The sequence below is a fragment of the Gambusia affinis genome, linkage group LG22 (assembly GCF_019740435.1).
Source record: "Gambusia affinis linkage group LG22, SWU_Gaff_1.0, whole genome shotgun sequence".
NCBI classification, from domain to species: Eukaryota; Metazoa; Chordata; class Actinopteri; order Cyprinodontiformes; family Poeciliidae; genus Gambusia; species Gambusia affinis.
This window is the reverse complement of record NC_057889.1, coordinates 16,082,906-16,103,232: the sequence shown is the minus strand read 5'-3', so window position 1 is coordinate 16,103,232 and position 20,327 is coordinate 16,082,906. Positions and strand designations below refer to the sequence as shown.

The 20,327-nt window shown below is 40.8% G+C and overlaps 2 protein-coding genes across 2 annotated transcripts; one reads left to right on the top strand and one right to left on the bottom strand.

Annotated features, from left to right (window-relative positions):
• Positions 1–8,909: 8,909 nt before the first annotated feature.
• On the top strand, positions 8,910–13,797 carry chgb (chromogranin B). The gene is made up of 7 exons (XM_044106046.1): positions 8,910–9,141; positions 9,318–9,361; positions 9,493–9,583; positions 10,384–11,839; positions 11,992–12,076; positions 12,242–12,352; positions 13,406–13,797. The coding sequence occupies exons 1-7, from the start codon at positions 8,925–8,927 to the stop codon at positions 13,484–13,486; spliced, it is 2,085 nt and encodes a 694-aa protein (XP_043961981.1). The 5' UTR covers positions 8,910–8,924; the 3' UTR covers positions 13,487–13,797.
• On the bottom strand, positions 13,589–20,293 carry trmt6 (tRNA methyltransferase 6 non-catalytic subunit). The gene is made up of 12 exons (XM_044106047.1): positions 19,959–20,293; positions 19,684–19,814; positions 18,988–19,097; positions 18,430–18,521; positions 18,255–18,338; positions 18,040–18,164; positions 17,743–17,913; positions 16,836–17,002; positions 16,666–16,751; positions 15,894–15,996; positions 15,147–15,233; positions 13,589–14,368 (listed from the first exon to the last, which is right to left on the bottom strand). The coding sequence occupies exons 1-12, from the start codon at positions 20,063–20,065 to the stop codon at positions 14,219–14,221; spliced, it is 1,413 nt and encodes a 470-aa protein (XP_043961982.1). The 5' UTR covers positions 20,066–20,293; the 3' UTR covers positions 13,589–14,218.
• Positions 20,294–20,327: the final 34 nt, after the last annotated feature.

Genomic DNA, 20,327 nt, shown 5'->3' with positions numbered 1-20,327 from the left:
TACAGCTAATTTATAACTTTTCCTATGTTCTAAAGTCGGAAAAGGTCACAGAAAGTCAAATAATCAAGTAAACACATAAAGGAGAGAAACAACAGGTGGAAAGGTAGGTGTAAATATGTAAATCTGGAAAGTATGCAAACCTCATTACATATGTACAATTAACAAATAAAATTAATCAAAATAGTCATCTTTTACACACATTGAAGTGTTTTTGTTGGCAAAGGACGGAAGGTCTGAGCAGGTACAGATGGAAGTCTTACTCTGTTGCTCCTTTTTGTTGGATCTCAAAACATATATGGAAATCGTCAACACTTGTTAAACCGTGATCTAATTTATTAATTAAATCACGGAGAAAAGAAAAGACGATATACTTGCTCATCATAATGTTTCTTAAATACATTTGTCCTGCAGGGGATCATCTGATTTCATTACGCAATACATTTTCAGACTGATAATCAAGCATTATAAAGAGAACCCGAAGTGGACGACAACACTGAATAAGGAGATAATCTTCCAGAGCGGAACACAAAAGAATTGCACGTGTGCCTTTTTGGTGCATTTATAATTCTTTGCAACTTCCTCTGAGTACTATTTTATTCATGAAGTGTTTCAATAATTGCTTTGATTTCAGTAAAATGATTTAAGAGTCTAGTGAGTTTTGTAATGGAAAAAAAAAAAAAAAATCATACTGAGCATAAATTAAAAGCTGAAGAAATCATAGCTGAGGAACATGGAGCCATCCCTTATGAAAATTCACGTATAAAATAGTACAAACTGAAAAAAATTAACTTGAGAAAAGCAAGCGAGTTTGTGTAACAGTTTCTGTGCCTGTGGCACCGACACTTTTGAGCACATTGACTTATTCTCGTTATTCTTCAGTAAAACCGGATTTGAAATTGCCTGGTAGCTTGTGTCTCAGCGTTACCCTAAAGTTTGATTTGCGTCCTTTCCAGGGTGAAATCTGCTTCTCTGTCACTAACGAGGGGTTTCCAACTCCACCTGGCATCCTGCAGCATGCTCCAACACACCTTGATAAATTGCTCATTACCAGACCTTTACCAAACTTGGCAGGCTGAAGAGGCACCTCAATCATTAGATGCAGTTGTGGTGGAGCGGACAGGTATCTAAAAGCAGAGAAGCATCTTATCTCGTCTTAAATTACAAAGAAGCGCTGCAACAATGAGATCCGGCAAACATAAAACTGGAGAAAACCCTGCAGTAGTCTCACCCGGCATATCAAACAAGTCCTAGGTTCTGGGGGTGTTTTCAAATGAGTGTAATCACACTGCAGCTCACCTGCAGAAGTCCTGGTCTAGATCAAAAGCAAAAATGAAGCAAGTACCCAGGAAGCATCAACCCACGCACCCCGAGGCAGAACACCTGCGGCTTTTCCTGCTGAGGTATTCTGCACCAGCAGCACTTCTACTGCTGGATGAGTTTATTATTATTATTATTATTATTATTATTATTATTATTATTATTATTATTATTATTATTATTATTATTATTATTGTGTTTAGTAGTCCACTAAAATGTCCTAATAAAATCCTCATGGTTGTTGGTGATACTTTGTCATTGCACTTTGATTACACACAGAGAGACACAGTATGGATGATGCTATAATACTGTAATTTTGCACCTGGGGTTGTTCTCATGTTTTTATTGATTTTCTTTTCTTTTTTGCTCAGAAACCAACAGTAATCTTTCCCAGGTCATACATCTCAAACTGCGCTGCTGTGCTGGGTTCTCGTCATAATTGCGATTGCAGAGAAAAGCGGTGGTGCGCAGCACAAATCGCCATGTTTCAGTTTTATTGAGCTGTTTATGAGGATGCAGTCAGGCGTGGGCGCAGTTCAGAATGATTTGTGTTTTTGTTTTTTGTTTTTTACAAATGTGAACCATCAGCAGTGAGATTTATCGCTGCCTTTGCAATGAATGCCATTGGTCCAAATTAGTTGATCCCTCTCTTTCCTCTTCATTCAGGTAAGAATTCAAGTTAGTCACACATTGATATGAAGGATCAACCAGGGAAGCAGAACTAGGAGCTCCACATAATCTATAGCTCATATTTTCTTGAAACTTGGAGCTCACTTTTCCAAAATGTTCGAGGAACTTACCGGGTACATTCTTGGCACCTTTACTGTACCTAATGTGTATTTTCCTGAAGCTGAGGAACCGAGCTGCGTCATGAGGGGAATTACCACTGGTGGTTTCCAGAAAAGAACCTGGAAAATTCTAGGAAAATTCTCCATCAGCTCCTCTTTTGCGTTTTGGAAGCCCATCTCTAAGTTCTGGAACAGTTCCAACAACGTTCCAGAAAAGTACGGTAAGCTCTTTAGACTCAGTCAGTAAGTCCAATTGAAGTTTCAGGAAAGTTTTAAGATAATATTGGTTTTATCACAGCTGACACAAAGTTGTATGGGGCCATGACCAGAATTTGACTCAACTGCCTTCTTCTTGTTAAGAACATACGCATTGCTAACGTTTCTTTACAGATCTGTTGAAATCTGGGAGAGTTGGGCAAGTTTCATCGACAAAGCTTAAAAGTGATAATTGGTTATAATGTGCTGAGACGTATTTAAGAACAGACTGAGCTCAAACGTAAAGAAAAGACTCACAATCCAACATTCCTTAGCATTAGAAATCATGATGCTAAATCTATCCCAAAGAGTTTAATTACAGTTCTCGAAACTGTTCTGGCTTGCTACATTGCTACTGACTCTACGTCGTCATCTATCTTTTTATTACCCAACAACAGAAGGATGGTCTCACATGACCGGATGTACACAAGACTTTTGCTTGCAGGAAGGAATTGTGGTAAATCAAACTTTAATGGGGTGCAGCAGCTTTTGCTTTCCTCTTCCCAGTTTTTATCATCAGCACGGTTCAACTCATATCTATAAATGTGACGATTGCCCATCAAAGGTGCTCCTGCAGTTTTGATTTAACCATCATCTCTCACTAATTCACACTGCTACGTCGTACGCTCCATGTGGTACAGTTGGTGCCAGATTGTGAGAGTTGGTACTGAAATGAATGCGGACAAACCCAGAGATCCACATTTAACGTCTCCAGAAACAACATCTTTCTATCAGTCCTACTCTGCTTAATTTGCTCCCTCATTGCCTTCTACTGTTGCCTCATTGTACCTTGCTGCTGCCGCCGTCTGACAAAATTACTTCAATATGTCATTAAAAAAAAAAAAAACATTTGGGAAAAGAGCATACATCTGGAACGGAAATCAAGAGAACAAGACATCGAAGCTTTCTTCTGATAAACTAACCGTATTAACATGGCTGTAATTTGTTTTTATGCCTTTTAAAACATTAGGAGCGAGATCAATCTTCCAATATAATAACGGAACATCTGGTTGAAATTCGCAGTACCTCGCTATATTCTCAGGACGGCGAGGCCAGGCAGCCTGTGCTTTTGGTCCTGCCCTGTGGGAGTTTATAGCTACAAATCAGGAACCAAAACCAACACAGGCCGTAAAAAGAGGTGAGGCCAGAACAGGGAGAGCGGATGAAGCGATGTCAAGGTTTGAGAGTTACATGTGCCGGGGGCTAGCAGGGAGCTAGCTCTTTGTTTACTAGTGTAACTCTGACATTGCTGCAAGCAAGAGACATTCAACATAGACTTTCTTGTTTATAAAAGTTGTCGACTTTTTCCACATCGCGCCACATCGCAACTGCAGTCAGCAATGTGTTTGTGTAAGATTTAATGTGATGGAACAACACAAAGTAGCCCATTATTCAGAAGCGGACTAAAACAGATTCATAAGTCTGATAATGTCTCATGAGTTTGATTTTTTTTTTTTTTTTTTTTGTAGAAATACTTTTTGTTAACATTAATATTCAGAGTGTCATGATTTGTGGTGGTGACGTGGTGAGGTAAATGAGGTGGACACAGGTTATGGTGAGAAAATTATCATTTAATGATAAATAAGCACAATAATCCAACGTCCTGGCAGCACAAAATGAGCGGAAGGCTAAGAGCTCATAACTGGTAGCACAAAATAGACATCTGACGACAGTAGACAGGACAGTAGCGTAGACAAGACAATACGAGGACCTGACAAGAAAACAAGCGACACAGGTGGGTTTAAATACACAGGGAGACAATCAGGGGAAACAAGGAGCAGGTGTGACCAATCAAGGGGTAGACAGGACAACACTCAATTGACACAAAAATAAAAAAATAAACGCAGAAAAAAACAAAACCTCACACTGAGTGTTTTTGTTGTGTTTTCCTACTGAACCCCCCCCCACCCCCTACCCCCACCCCAAATCTTTGTAAAGTAGCTTGACCTCAGTCAGATTGTATGGAGAGTGTCAGTAAGCATCAACTTTTGAGTCTTACTACAGATTTTCAGTTGAACTCAGGTCTGGACTTTGACTGGGCCACCCTAACACAAAAAATGCTTTACTTTAAGCTGCCAAGTGATCCTCCATCCCAATCTCAAGTTTTTAGCAGCCTTTAAATTTTTTAGAGTTTTTTTGTTTTTTTTGTAAGATTGTCTCATATTTGGCTCCACTCATCAATAAACTCTCATCAGCTTCCCAGAGTCAGAATGGTAAGGAGGTGAAAGCTGGATTAATAGTTTTGTTTTGCTTTGTTTTTTCACTTAAGCCTGCAAGTTTATATTAGGGTTGAATAAGCTTCTAATTTATATATTTTTTAAAATGCATGTATAAATATTTTTTTTTTATGTTGATGAATATATTTAATGAATATATTTATGAATAATAATGGTCAAGTCTTATACTGAGTCTCAATCTAACACTTTAGTAGAGTTTGAATAAGAAAGCAGGGATCATATGCAGAGTGCAAGTTTTCAGAGTAATAAAATATGCCCATTATTTTTCAGAAAGATGTTTAAAAACGACATCTCGAAGGTCTCTCTTGGAAGGTCCACAACATTAAGGTGACTAATTTTGCCCTAAAGTGCCTTCACTTCTGTGACCTTCTTGTTCTCGGTTTAATTGACACTGATGTTAAATGTTCCTCACAGGAGTGATAACATTAAGTTGGCTGAAGTAAGCGCTCACGCAGCAGCGAGAGAGGAATTAAATTGTTTTTGTCTCAGTTTGCCTTGGGGCTCAAAGGTTTAACTGTTGTCAATCGGTGTGAAGCTTCAGAGAGTCACACTGACCTCAGCTCACTCCCTTAGGGGGACTTCTCTCTTACTTTTAGCGTGGCATTCACTGACACCTTTGGGTTTGACGTAAACTTCGACCCTGGATTTCAGGAATTCCATTCTTCACAAGTTTTCCAGAAACAAGATTGAATTTTTTTGTTGGATGTGCTGCAGTGGTGGTGGGCTTGACTGCGTTCAGCATTGGAAATGGTGTCAAGAATATGCACATTTAAGGATTTTATCTTTTACCATTATATTTTCCATGCCACATGTTCAAAGTGAAGAATAAGCACATATCCTTCACTTTGAACGAAGAAATATACCTTTTTGAAATATAAAAATCCCTATGATTTTAAATTTGAAGACAAAATAATGAGTGTCCGCTTTTTGTTATGTCTCAAAGCTGAAAGAATAAACACAAGAATCACTTTATTTCAGTACTTTTTTTTAGTAATATTGAGATTATCTAGTTTTGGACTTGATGGACACTTTTAATGGAGTTTTGGTTTACTTGCTGTGTGTCGCCATCCACGCAAAAGCGTTCACAGAAAACGGCCTGCTGTTTACAGCAACATAACCTCGCTGCATTATTCTTTAACTTTGTCACGAAGAAGGAGCTGAAGAGTTGAACTGAAACAACTTGTAATTCTATTGAAGGGAGTTTCTGATACCACATAGAATTGTAAATGGACTGAACCAATCACTTTTGACAACTCAAAGCACTTTACCCTTTCGCATACGCATTTGTACACCAATATGCAGATAGGCAGGCAACTTGGTGATTTGCCCATGCAGGACCACGTTAATATGTGCCAGAAGGAAGCTGAAATTGAACCTACAACCTTCCGATCACGAGACAACTACTCTCCCCACAGTAGAGGCAAAGCACTTCTCAGCAAAATGTTCGTCGAGTGGTTAAAAAGGGGCTGGAATAAATTGGAAATATGCGTCTTTGGCAGAAGAGGGTTGCGCCCAGTCTCGTCTCCTCTCTTTGGACTGTCATCAAAGTTTTTGCCGGGTTGCTAAAAGCCAAGCACAGACCTCGTCCTGACCAAAGATCAAAGCTCACTCAAAGCTTTCATGCATCAATAGCTTTGCGTTCATTGTCAGCAGCTCGCCTTTTGTTCGTGGATGAAAAACGAGCTGTGATAAAAGCGGCTATGTTGTTCCAAACACAAGTGAAGACGACGAACATTGGGGCTGCTCATCTCAAATCCCTTCTGCGCCACCTTTTACACTGCTATATGTCTTTGAGGCTCACTAAAATATTCATCAGGGCTGGAAGAACAGCACAAAGCCACAGAGGTCCGCATGACAAGCGCACACATTTAGAGAAGCAGGCAGGACGCTGCTGCGTGTGGAACGTGTCCGATTCGTCGGTTCAGTGGCTTTAACACCGACTAGATGAATCGTGTGAGCCGTGAAAATACCTTTTCAAGAGATTTTATCCGCAGCTCCTGCTCACTGAAAAACTAAAGTGGCCCTCCTATAAATTACAGCGAAGGCCGAGCCTATATTGACGGCTTCGGGTGAGCACGGATTGTTTGAACGCACAGTACGCCATCGCACATTACATTTACATGCACGGACCAGTTATTATTTTTTTTACCACAGCGGAGGCCGTCTGCAGTAAACAAATATCTGTAACCGGCCATGTTGCGTATGAGAAGCATGCCCGGGCAGATTCGTGGAGCACGTAGCTCCCGTTTTGCTTGCAGCCACACAGCATTTTCTGGGCTCCTGGTTTCTAAGACATGATTGAATTTGTATGTGCACATTCTGGCACAAGGACAGAGGTCAGGGGTCGCCGTGTAAAACGTCTCGTCGTCCACGTGCTTATCACCTGCACGTGAGGCGGAATGAGTTTAACGTTTGTGAATGACGGCGCGCACAACGGAGAATAACAGGCGGCCGCAGGAGGGAGCAGACGTGGAGCGCCGAAAGAGACGGCGTCAGATGAATTGTTCATTTGAGTTCACCATGTTTGAGCTGCTCATTTCAGTGTGTTCCAGTCCAATCCAGATTTACGATACAGTTTCATGTAAAAAAAAAAAAAAGTTGGGAAGAGAAGAAACCTTCTGCTTTTAGATTGAAAATATGCCCTCAAACCCTCAAACAACATTCAATTTCTTGCAAAAATAATAATAAAAAATAAAAAATTGGGGCCGATTCGGCTCCTCAGTGTGGATGTTTGTACTTCTCACTCTTCATCACTCGCATCCACTCGTAATTGAATTAAAAGCGCAGGCTTAATTCCAGCTCATCAGCTTACTAAAGTCTCCTATCTTTATCATTTAGAAATCGGAGAGGCTTTCTGTTGGAGGGCATTGCTTTTGTCCAGGCTATGTTAAATTGCGTTATTAATTTCAAACATAAATAAATCGGCATATTCTTGATTTGCTCAATATTGCGTCATGACACTTTCCTCCTAAAGCGTGTCATGACGCCTTTTTTCCCCTTTTTATTATTTTTCTTAGTCTTGACATGAGGTGGCACATCTGCTTTTAAAAAGTGTTGGGTTTTTCTCCGTCTTGCACTGGATTGTTGCTCAGATTTGTATGCATGATATTCAGCTGAGTGGACAGTTCAATTATTATTATTTTTGCCTAGAGCGATGCTTGTAGATGTAAGCCTTATTATGTTTTCACGTGAATATCAAAATCAAGCCATAGCAACAATAATCCCCAGTATTTATGAAAGAAAAATCATTTTCAATGCCTTCTCATCATCAGAACAAGCACCAAAAATCATACGTAGACAAATCAAACCCTAACTGTATTATTTAGTAGCGATTGTGGAGGTTTGAAGCGCAGCATCTAGAATTTTTATGTTAATATAAAGTCAGAAATCCATCCATCCATCCATGGGGTGACTGAGTGACTCATGAGGTGAATAAAAGGTTTATTGCAATGCAATCTGACACATATGCATTAAAAGCAAGTCATGTTATTTCCTTCTCAGCAGAGTAGGCTATTAATTTTAGATCCGAATTCTTTCTCTCTGCAAATTCTACCCCTCTCATAACCAGGCTTATATGGACGTTTCTGGTTTATTTTTGATGCGAAGGCTGTAGAATAATTTAAAAAGTGCAGGGAGTGAGTCCGCATGCTTCTTTTTCCAAGTTAATTTAGCTTTCAATGGTTGGCCAGTTTTACTTGTTGACTATAGTAAGAGAGAAAGGGCGAAAGGGATGGCGTGTGCAATGACACAGATTAAACAGCGGGTGGCAGTGTCGTCGATGACCAGCACGTAGGGTTTAATGAAACAAACCAAGTCGTGCATACAGACGAGAATAACTTTTTTTTTTTTTTTTTTTTTTTTTTTTTTTAAGTTTTGGGAAAGTATATTTGAGTGCCAGAGGTTGTTCATTACAATAAAATTTAATTCTACCAGTTAGGTTATTGTTTCAACTATAAGTTATTATCCCTTCGCCAAATTTCATTTTCTGTAGTTCCCCCGCTTATGAATCCTCAACTATTCAGGTTATTCAGGGATTAGGCATCAAATTATGTAAGTCTTGGTGATGTATTATTATTATTTTTTTTTTTTTTGCTCAACACCCCCTGTCCCACCGGGCTTCTCACGATGAACACGACAGAAAAACTGCCAACTGCAACATCCCCCTAAATAATAATAATAAAAAAAAAAACAAAAACAAACATGTAACTTATCACCTGGATGCATCGTGACACTGACTAGATTAAAGAAATTCACTCCCGAATGAATATCGACCTGGTTGTGAATCGACTTTCGTTCAGGTCACTTTCCTTTGCGGGTCTAATGAGTCATGACATCATCCGAGCCCCCGAGTCTTCCTCCCACGCTCCCCCAGCCCACTTCCCTCCTTTATATGAAGGCGCTCCTCGCTCCACCTCCCCAGTCAGCGCTGCAGAGGGACGACAGACGAGAGCCTGATGGTACAACTGGGTCACTTTCTCTCCGGTCGTACCCTCACTACGGCAAAATGAAGCCTGCGCTTCTCGTGGTTTTTGCTCTTCTTGCAGGTAGGGGTGAATTGCTTTTTAAAAAATTATTATTATTTACTATTAATTTTTTCTATTTTTATTTATTTATTTATTTTTGCATCCATACAGATAGTTAATGAGTTCAGCACCGAGGACAGAGATGAGTCCTCGCAGCTTCGCATTTGACTAAATCCTACTTTTTCATTCCTATACAGAAACTGTCGCGCTCCCAGTTGGCAAAGAGGGGCAAAAAGATGTGGTATGCTTCAATAGTATATATATATATATATATATTTATGTATTTTTATTTATTTTTTTTACTTTTTCTACTCATAACATGATCACGTCGGTATCTTGAACAGAATAAGATGCTTTCTTTGACTTCTGCAGGTTGCACGATGTCTGGTCGAAGTCTTGACCAAAGCGTTGTCCAAGCCGGACGTTCATTTGGATCAGGAATGCAAAGATATTCTCCAAGCAGGTTTGTTGGAAAAATATAACTATTATATTGTAGTATGTTGTTTTTTATATTATAAAAAGTAAAAATATTTTTTATAATGGGGGAAAAAAATTGTATAAGTATCCAAACCCAATGTTTTACTAAAATGTCATGTGCAAATCTTTTGGGGGATATTTCTGTAGGGGCTTTGCAAGTGACTCAGTTTTTTTTCTTTTGTAGGTTTTTCGTAAAATAACTCATACTTAGTCGAACTGAATGAAAAGCATAAAAATTATGTTTTAAGTCTTGCCACAGATTCCTAAATCAGCTGGTGGTTAATTGTGCTGAAATCTCAACTTTTTCTCAGTCCTTTACAGGTTTTTTTTAAACGATTGTCCCTGCACATTTAAGTACATTGACCTTTTCCTTAAAACTATGATCAGCTTACTGGCTACTATACTACAACAAAGCATCTCCACACCATTATACAGCCACCACCATGTTTCATAGTGGAGAGTTCATAGTGATGTCAGTTTTCCTCCATACTGAGCATTTTACTTGAAAGCCAACAAGCTCAGTTGGGTTTCATTTTACCAGAGCAAATTCTTTACTGCATCACTTTGTGCCAAACTGGAAAAAGGGACGTCTTACAGGTTTCTTGTTCATAAAGTTCAGATTTAAGTAACTCAACTTTCTTTCCACTCTACAGAAATTGATCTATTCCCAGATGTTACTCCGTAGATTAAGTTCGCAAGACCCTGTGACATACTCTAGAGGCTGAAATCAGCTAATCCAGTCAAAGTTCACAATTTTACTTTCTTTTTTTCTTTGTTTTTCCTAAGGTGTCAAATATGCCCCAGAGAACAAAAAGACTACAGAGGGAACTGTAACACCAGAGGAAATCTCTCGTGCGGGGGCCCCCACGGCAAAGGCGGCGGACGTCAAAGACATTGAGGCCCTGCTGAAATCTGTGGAGGAAAAGAGGGAAACCCCAGAAGATGAGCAGAACCAGGAATCGTGGAGTCTGATAGAGAAGAGGGATGGGGATCAGGGGGAAGAAATACGAGAGAAGCGGAGCAGCTGGAGGCCAGGACGATTCCACCAGAGGAAGAGCAAACGAGGAGAGGAAGATTACGACCGCAGTCAGGAGAGTTGGGGAGGCCTTGAAAGGAGGTCCGACGACGAAGAAGAAGAGGACGGAGAAAGTGAAGAACGAGAGAAGAGGAACTGGAGGCCTGGCAGGCACTACCAAAGGAAAAGTAAACGGGATGAGGAAGACGGGGCAGAGCCAACGGAGGAACGCAGTCAAGAGTACTGGGATGCAGACAAGAGGCTGGAGAACGAGGAGGAGAGGGAAAAGCGCATATGGAAACCCACACATCGCTATCATCACAAGATAAAGCTCCACAGGCGCAGCGACGAACCATCCGAGGGTGAGGGATATGAAGACCGCAGCCAGGAATCGTGGGACGTTGACAAGAGGAGCTGGAAGGCTGGCCGATTCCACCAGAGGAGACAAAAGCGCGATGAGGAGCTATCGGAAGAAGCAAGGGAAGAGCCTGAGGAGGAGCGAAGCCAGGAACATTGGGACGTTGACACTGGGAGAGAAAAGAGGAAGTGGAGGGCGGGAAGGTATAACCAAAGGAGACAGAAGAAAGATGAGGAGCTATCGGAAGAAGCAAAGGAAGAACCTGATGAAGAGCGAAGCCAGGAATACTGGGATTTTGACACCGGAAGAGAAAAGAGGGACTGGAGGCCTGGCAGGCATTCCCAAAGGAGGCACAAACGCGAAGACAGGCTTTCAGAGGACGGCAAGGAAGAGCCTGACGAAGACCGCAGCCAGGAATACTGGGATTTTGATACTGGGAGAGAGAAGAGGGACTGGAGACCTGGCAGGCATTCCCAAAGGAGACACAAACGTGACGAGGAGATTCTGGAAGAAGCCAGAGACGAGCCCGACGAAGAACGGAGCCAGGAATACTGGGACATTGACACAGAACGAGATAAAAGGAACTGGAGGCCCGGCAGGCACCACCAGAGGAAACACAAGCGTGCCGAAGAGCTTGGAGAGGACGGCAGGGCAGAGCCGGAGGAAGAGCGCAGCCAGGAATATTGGGATTTTGACAAGAGAGACGATAAAGAAGACGTAGAGATAGAAAAGCGGATCTGGAAGCCCACACACCGGTACCACCACAAGGGGAGACTTCACAAGCGAGGATCGTCAGAGGAAGAGATAGAGCCGAAGGGCGACTCGGAAGAGAACACAGAAGACGAAAAGGACAGAGATGAAGCCTTGAGGTATTCTTAACCAATTCTTTTGTTGCTTCCCTTATATGCAGTGGATTGTAGATTTCATAATGTTATTTGTAAGACACAAATGGACCAACATGAAGCTGTTGGGATGAACTAACAGAATATACATGGCATCTTTCTAAATTGATCATTTTTAGGTACCTGGCTGAGAAACGCAATCCCTATTACCACCCGGCCTGGTATAAGAGAGACTCAGATGAACATGCTGCAACATCCGCTAAGGTGAGCCTCTCTAATGATCCTTTTAGTCTAACCTGTTTGTATTAAACTTTAATGAGACTTTAATGAGGCTTTCAGAAGTTTTGGAACAGGCCTTTAATGCCCTGAAGTACTGCCATCCCAGAGCTCATTGCTAAGATGTCTAATTGTTCTGTTTCATTGTTTTAGATGGACGAACTGACCAAGCTGCTTAGTTACAAGTTAAACCAGCTGGCTAACCAGTCCACTAAAGAGGAGGATAAGAGGAGTTCACAGCAGAGGGAGCTTACACCACAGGAGGTTCAGTCATGTTGTTTTTGACTAATTGTCCAAGTGTACAGCTTTCTTTATGTTTTAATATCTATGCAAAGACAACAACAGAACACATTTTGTTGAAATGCATCATTTCAACTGTCTGCAAGTCATTTGAGACCAGGACGCAGCCAAAATGTAACAGGTTTATGCATATTTGCGAGGCTTGAGCAGAGCACATTTATTTTACACATCTCTGCCGATGACACAAACTGTATTTGGTTGACTCTGCCTCAGTCTCACTACGGCGCGTCGTCTCGTTTACCCCGTTCGACTTCCCCACGCCGGTATTTTATGACTGCTGCAGTAATCATACCAAGGAGCAAATGATTGGAGTCTCTGAGAGCAATCAGCCCAAAGATGCTCATAAAAGTGTGGAGGACTTCTGTCTGCAGAGGTTTATCTCATCTCATATACTAGAGCGGGGAAAAACAAATTACCGAGGCAGTGTCAAAGTGATTCATTCATTCCACGACGCTGCATCTTGCAGGATAAGAAGGGAATATGTAACCCAAGCGAGCTGTTAACCTATTAGAGGGGTCCTCCTGACACAGGGACAGGCTTACATAAATGCTGTAGCCAATGTGAATGCAGAGCTGGCCCAAGGTATAGGCAAACCAGGCAAAGGCTCAGGGTCCCAAACACTGGGACAAACGAAAGAAATGAGTTTTGGAATGGTTCACTTGAAATATTTTCTAAATTTCTCTCATTTTAATGTCAGATTTCTATAAAGTATAACAATAAATTTGGTAAGTGTGCAAAGTAAATTGCTATTTTGATGGCAAACAAAACTGGTTTGGACAGTTGTGGGCAATTATATCTTCATAACTGCCAGTTTTCTGTGGACGCGTTTAAGCCCAACAAATTAAACTCAGACCCTTCTTCCCAACTCAACCAAACTTTTATTGAAGTGATGGTGAAGTCAGGCTATGCTTAATATTCCATAAACAATGTTTGAATGGCATAAAGTAGTAATTATATAATGTTTGTTGGTTCCAGATCTTAAAAATAAATCTTTTATTCCCCTCCACTCCCCAACAGGAGAAACATTTGGAAAATCTGGCAGCGATGGACATGGAGCTGCAGAAAATCGCATCCAAGTTGCATGACAAGACTGCATAATCCCGGAGGATTTTACTACAGTCTGTGAACCATGCCAAGTTACTGTGCATCTACCTAATTAATGTGCTTTGTGTTAAAAAAAAGAAACAAAGATTCAAGAAATCTCACATCCTTCCTGCTTTATTTGATGTATTTGTGATGTTACGTCAAAATTAAAACAGCATGGGAACAGCTTGGATGTTTATATATGCTTTGTGATGATATGAAAAATATCAACAGAGACAAATTATTTAAATGTATTCGACGGCTCTCGTTCTGTTTGCACTCAATAAAAAAAAACAAAAAACAATTGATCTTGGGAACAAATTAAAGTCGAATTTATTTCCAGAATTAATGCGGTTCACATTCCACCGTTTATTTTCCACTGATTTTTATTGTGTGTAAATCCAGAAGTGGAAAAAAATAAACCTACATTAGCAACTGAATTGTATGGCAAGTTACTAAATAAAATACAACAGCTTTAGCAATAGCTGCCAAGGGATACAACACAAACTTGTCACTTAAAAGAAATTAATTCAGCCATCTCTTACATAAAGGAGCACATGGAGGGTTACACTTTACCTCTCAGCTGATCTGAGGACAAAGACAGGAGAAGGTGTTCTGATGAATACAAACCAGACACCCAGTCTCCTTTTCTGCAGAAGTGTCACTTCGGTTCGACAGAGTCTGAAGCAAAATCCCTGCAGGTGGCACCAACGTACCTCGGAGAAAATCTGAACCTTCTGCGTGTGTTTACCCCTCGGAGTCTTTCACTTTTTGTCTCTTTGGAGCTGGTTCCTCAGCTGCCGGTTCGGAGTGGTCCGTGGCCACGGTTGTCCCTGAGAGCAGGTAGCCCCCGCCTCCGCTCATCAGGAGCAGAGGATGGGTCCTGTCAGGCAACACCTGGAGACAAAGCAAGAGACAAGTCGGGAGGAATTAACTCTGGGGGAAACAAGTCCGCCTGGTGTCTACTTTGTACCTCAAACTGGCACAAAGAAAAGTTTCTTACGCTTGGAATGGAGTGTTTACACGAGTGTAAAAAGATTAACGAGGTGACAGAAAACGAGACGCAGTGATTAAGCTTGATGTTTCATCATATGTTTTACAGTCAATTTGCTAATTCTACCACTAAATGCAGAAATTATGTGGACTCTTCATGATATGCTTACAAATATGAGTAACTGCTCTGCAAACCAGTGAAGCTAATGTTGGTTTAAACCAAACATCAGAGGTGCAAAATTATACAATTGGAGACTGTAAAAACATATTTTTCCTACATAGTTTTGATGCAGAATTCTACAATTTAGATGTACTCAGTAAATTCTGGTCCATTTTGAAATGGAAATAAAGGTTCACCTTACAGTGGATACAAATCTGCAGAGGATCGATATATGTTCATTTTTCTAATACAAAACAATAAGAAAAGCAATCTGATAGCTGCAGCTTCCTATTAGAAATGCTGATTTTGATTTGATCAGGCAGGCAACTGGAAAGGGAATAAAGCTCTTTACATAAAATACGTATATAAAGGAGTTCGCAAATTCTTTTCATTACGTATTCGGATCAGGAAACCACATAGAATGAATTGTATGTAGGAACCCTGACAAGTGAAACACTGAATCTGATCCAACAGGATTTTATGCCAAACAATGGAGTATTTATTCACGGTGGCAGCATTTACCTGGTAATGCCTGAGCCAGGTGTCGGTGAGCATGAGGTTGACAGTCCCACCTTGTTCCTTCAGTTTTGTGTAGCACTCAATAAGCGTCTGAAGACGTCGAGTCAGAAAAGAACAAAAACAAAAGGATATAGATAAGAAAATGCATTAATTAATACGTTCACAGGAAGTCAAGTGATATTGAGCCGGACGTCTGGAAAAAAGCAGACAGGTGTATCGTTTCCATCTGCAGCTCTTATTGGAAATTGTTCCTCTACAGTAAATTGTCCTCAAAAGACATAATTACTCATACATCTTGAACTTTTACGGTTTGTCACAGTAGAAATAGAAACCTCAATGTATTTTAATGTGACAAAGCAACATAAAATAGTGTGGGATTTTAACATAGAAAAAAATTAAATAAGTAAAACAGACCTTTTGTGAATAAACCTCTAAAACGTGTAACTTCAAGACTTTTGGGGGGGTTATATCTCCACTAGCTTTGCACGTCTAAAGACGAAAAAAATTATCTCCATTCTCCTCTGCATCCCTACAGCATGATGCTGCCACCACCATGTTCCACACTGAGGACAGTATGTTCAAGATGATGTGCTGTGTTCATTTTTTACAATTGCAAAGGGACTTTTCAGGACTTTCATTCAAAAAAGTCGATCCTCAGTAGAGGCCAGTTCTAGTCCAAGGGATACGAATATCTTTGCAACACTGACATTTATCCTTAAGAAGTAGAAACAGAGTCATGAATTCTCTTACCTCTTTGAACTGAGAGAAGACTACAAAAGGCCGAGAAGGGGAGAGGAATTTGATCAAGCCCAAGAGAACAGAACAAGGGTGATACTGACTCGCTATCACCAACCTGCAAGCAAGGGGAAAACAAAAAGCAAACAAAAAAACAAAACAACAGATGATGAAGCATGCATGTCTACCAAAAGAAAGCAATGTCTACAGCACATTCTGTAATTGGAAATGTGCAACAAGGCAAGATGGTAATTCAGCTCATCAGTGCTTCAAGCAACATAATACCCACAAACCATCTTACAGGTAAACGAGAAGCCGTCGAAAAGGCTGATTTAGGACAGAGAGGAAAACTGTGCTCTGTTTATTGTTTATAGCTCCTAGTACAGCCTGTATGTTATAGAAAAGTCTATGAGTGAACAAGATCAATACTTGTACTTCTGGCAGAGATGTCAGCTTCTTATAGCTCAGCCATCAATCATAAAAGCTATAAGGTCTTTTATTTAACGTGGGAGTTAACTACAAAGCAATCAATTTGTTCACCTTGGAGGAGCACTGCACGGTAATCACTTTGAGCCCAGAGAAAGGCAAATTTTTATTTTTTTTACGACTATTATGGACATAGTTAATGATTTAATCATTCATAATTGTTCCCCTGTGTGAATGTGTCGTAATGGCATCTGCTTGGTGCATGGAGCCAGGACAGGAGGAGGAGGAGGCTGCTGCAGACAGAAGCAGAGTGCTGCAGAGAAACAAATCTGAACGCAGAGGAGAAGAATCGGAGACCAACCCGTCAGCGTTTCTGCCTTCCAGCAGGGCAGCTGCGGCGGCCAGCTTCCGGCGCTTCTCCTCCAGCTTCACCTTCCTTTCCTGAGCCTAAAAGTGGAAATGCATTCCAGTTACAAAACACACATCGCTTTAATTTGACAATTAGCAGAATACGGCGTAGAGTTAAAATACTTTTGCTTCTTGCCGTTTCTCCCTCTCAACTTTCTCCCGGTCTTTGCCGCCGCCGCCGGTGTTTGTCTCCATCCTCTCCTCGGTTGGACCGCCTTCCTGCTGTTCTGCCTCAGGCTGGATTTGCTCCTGCTCTGCAGCCGCATTCAAGTGCTTTTCTTCTGCAATGTCTGAAGAGATAAAACACAGCAACCACATGAAGAAATGGAGACAATTTAGGGCAACAGAGTAAGGATTTTGAACTGGGAATTCAAGCTAGGCAGTTCTGAGAACAGAACAATGAAAATAACTCATTTGTACCTTCTAAAAGTAATCAAACCTAAACACATTAGATAGGGAGCTTTTTAAAAACACAGTAGCTGAGCATCTGCAGTATATTTTGACCATAGCAGGTACTATAGGTCTTAATGCACATCTGTGCAAAGATGGTGAGCAAAACACAGAAGGTAATTCAATCAGTTTGTGTTCTATTTCATGATTATGCATCATTTTGCATTTATAGACAAACATCCAATAAAATACACTGAAGTTTCAGTGGCCACCCTACTGGCTCCCTAGCCAACCCAATAAATAAATAAATGCATACATTAATAACAGAATTTAAAAAATATTAATACAAATAAATTATATATAATTTTTTTTTCTTTTAGTTGTGCCCCGCCCCTAAAAATTGTACTGGCCTGATCTGGCCCCCCCTTGTGAACAATTTAAACTATAAACTGTAAAGTTTGTGGCTGTGATGTGATAAAGTGAGAAAAACTTGAACTGTTATGAACACTTTTTGTAGAGCTGCGTAAGTTAAAAAATAAATAAATAAAATAAATAGAAAGACATATAAATCCTGGCTGTCATTGGCAGTTCAGCTCTAATTTGTAGTAAATCTGTCAAAAATTATAAAGGAATGCCCAACCAGCAGCGGGGTCTTTGGCACTGGTGTCCAGTGTGCCTGCCAGCAAAGCGTTGACGCGGCAGATGGGAAACTCATGCAGCATATCGTGAAAATGTGTGGGGAAGCCGAAACACTCCACCCCCGCCCGGACCGGCCCTCCTCCTGGGTACATCTGAATCACCGAGCCGTAGCCTGGACGGGGAGGGAAGAGAAAGTAATTACATAAAGGGCAAAAGAAAGGCTTCGGTTAAAGTCCGCAAAGACAGCTGAACTCTTTAAAACGTGGATGATGCACACAGCTTGTTAAAGAAAACCTGCCTCCCATTCTCTCCATGATGGCTCCCAGCACAAGTCCAGCGCAGGTCTCGAACACTAGCACTTTACTGCCAGCGTGGATGTTTCCCAGAGTCAACATCTGTGCCAGTGTGTCATACCGCAGATGGCTGCATCGCATAGAAACGCACACACCGTTGCAATCAAACCGACATTGAATCCTCTCAAAAAATCTGCCGATTTTCAGCATGCAGCCTCACCAGATCTTCCCTGGTTCGCGGCCGTGGTACATCGTGGCTATGATGCGGCAGGTTGGTTTCAGAACCGTCACTGTGTTTTCATACCTGCGAGGGAATGAGACGACAACAGGCGATGAGACCAGGAACATTAACACATTAAACTGATTGATGCCTGCAACCGTTTCGAGTGACTCACTTTTTCTTCTTCTTCTTAATGTACTTATCCTGGGCATATCCAGTCTTATTATTGAATGTTGAACTGTTATCTATGAGCTGCTGAATGATTTCCTGCGGTACACACACACACAAAAAATAGCGCATTAACTCCCATCAGTTCAGTTCATTACGAACCAAATATACGCTCAGAAATCAGTTGGTGATCAATAGCAGACGATTTTATGCGTGACCAATTCTGATTGGGATTGATTACCTGGAGAGGAAAAGTTTGACCTTTTTCAGATTAGTAAATGTGCCAGACCTTGACAACAATATCCTTGGGAGCTGACGTTGATACTGAAGGACCAAGACTTAAAAATTAGAGCTGAACGCTTATGTCAAGAAACGACATAAGCGTTTCATGACTGTTGATATCATTTATCAGTAGTGCATTTTTTTTCTGGCTCTTCTTCTACATGTTTAGGTGAGCAAAAAAGAAGAATCATTGAGTGAGCTAGAATTTCCCTCATAAATGAGTAAATGCGATTACTGTACAGGTGGACTTCTAGAGATGAACGGCTCAGTCACACATTTGTACCTCGTTCTTCAGACCTTGCTCTTTCATCGTCTCAATGTCGTCTCGGGTGAGTTTCTGTGATTTCCCGTCATCTACAATGTTTCTGTTGTCTGTACCTGCCACCTTCACATCTAGGAGCCGCACAGAGAGAGACAGTGAAACACAGTTAAAAGAAAGGCTCAACAGGATTCTCTGCATTTAAGCATGTTTATATTTATGGAACCTGTAAAGGGGTATTAAAAATAGCTGGATGCAAAGACAGATTTTCTCCATTTTGAATTTAATGTTTGTGTAAATTTGACTTTGTTGATGGAAAATTACAAATTTGGCCAGGTTGTCAATTGTGATGGATGTATCACTGCATCACAATAATTTCTTCATACGCCTTTAAAACTAAATGAAGCAACCTGATCCTTCAGCATTTTTTTGTGCCATTCTCTTCTATTTTATAGACTTATTTGATTCACTACCAGTCTTATTTGATTTGCATATTTTCTTCATTCCCTAGTTTTGGAATTTCTTCATAATTTCAGTTTTCAGCTTGGCAAAGAAAGGTTAGTGTAAATCTACCAATTTGGATATTTGGCAGGGGGAGAAAAATGAAAGTTAGCTAATAATTGTTTGAAAATGGCATACAAAAAATTAAAAAAAAGGAGGGAGGTGAAATAAAAACACAAACCGAAGTGACCTCACAATGGCTGAGAATGTATGGCACACCTGTGGAACTTTCCGTTTCCTTGTCTTCCTTTGGTTGCAATGTTCCTCCGGAGGCAATCTCAAATGTGGTGCCGTACAGATGTCCCACTACGTTATCCAGCAAGATCCACTGCTTCTCAAAAATCACCTTTCTGTGAGTAAACCAGCCAAATCCTGTCAATCCTCATCATTCACTCCAGCACCAGATAAACTCAGCGTATCCCTCTCTCTAAGAATTTATCACACAATAAACTGAAGCTGTTGCTTCCCTGTTTATATTAACATTTCAGACTTACTTCTTCCGCTGAATTTGCACCGCTTTGTAGACGTCCCCTCGTTTTAACACTATGTGGTCTCCCTCTTTGATTCTGTACTCATAATCATCATCTTCGTTTTGAGCCATGATAAACTGTGTAAAGCAGCTCAAAACACAGCTGCTGGAGAAACGCTGCCTTCAGCTTAATCTTTAAAAGCGCTCTAAATAAGTGGAGGCATAAAAAGGCACTGAATTATCCTGAGCCGTATACAAAAATGTCTTAAATTGATATTCACACGTGTTAGCTTTCACTTCCCTAGCCTCCAATGACGTGTCAAACAAAATTCGGAATGACGTTTCAGAATAAGTGCCACTGATTGGCCGAGTGAACGTCAATCATATTTATGTC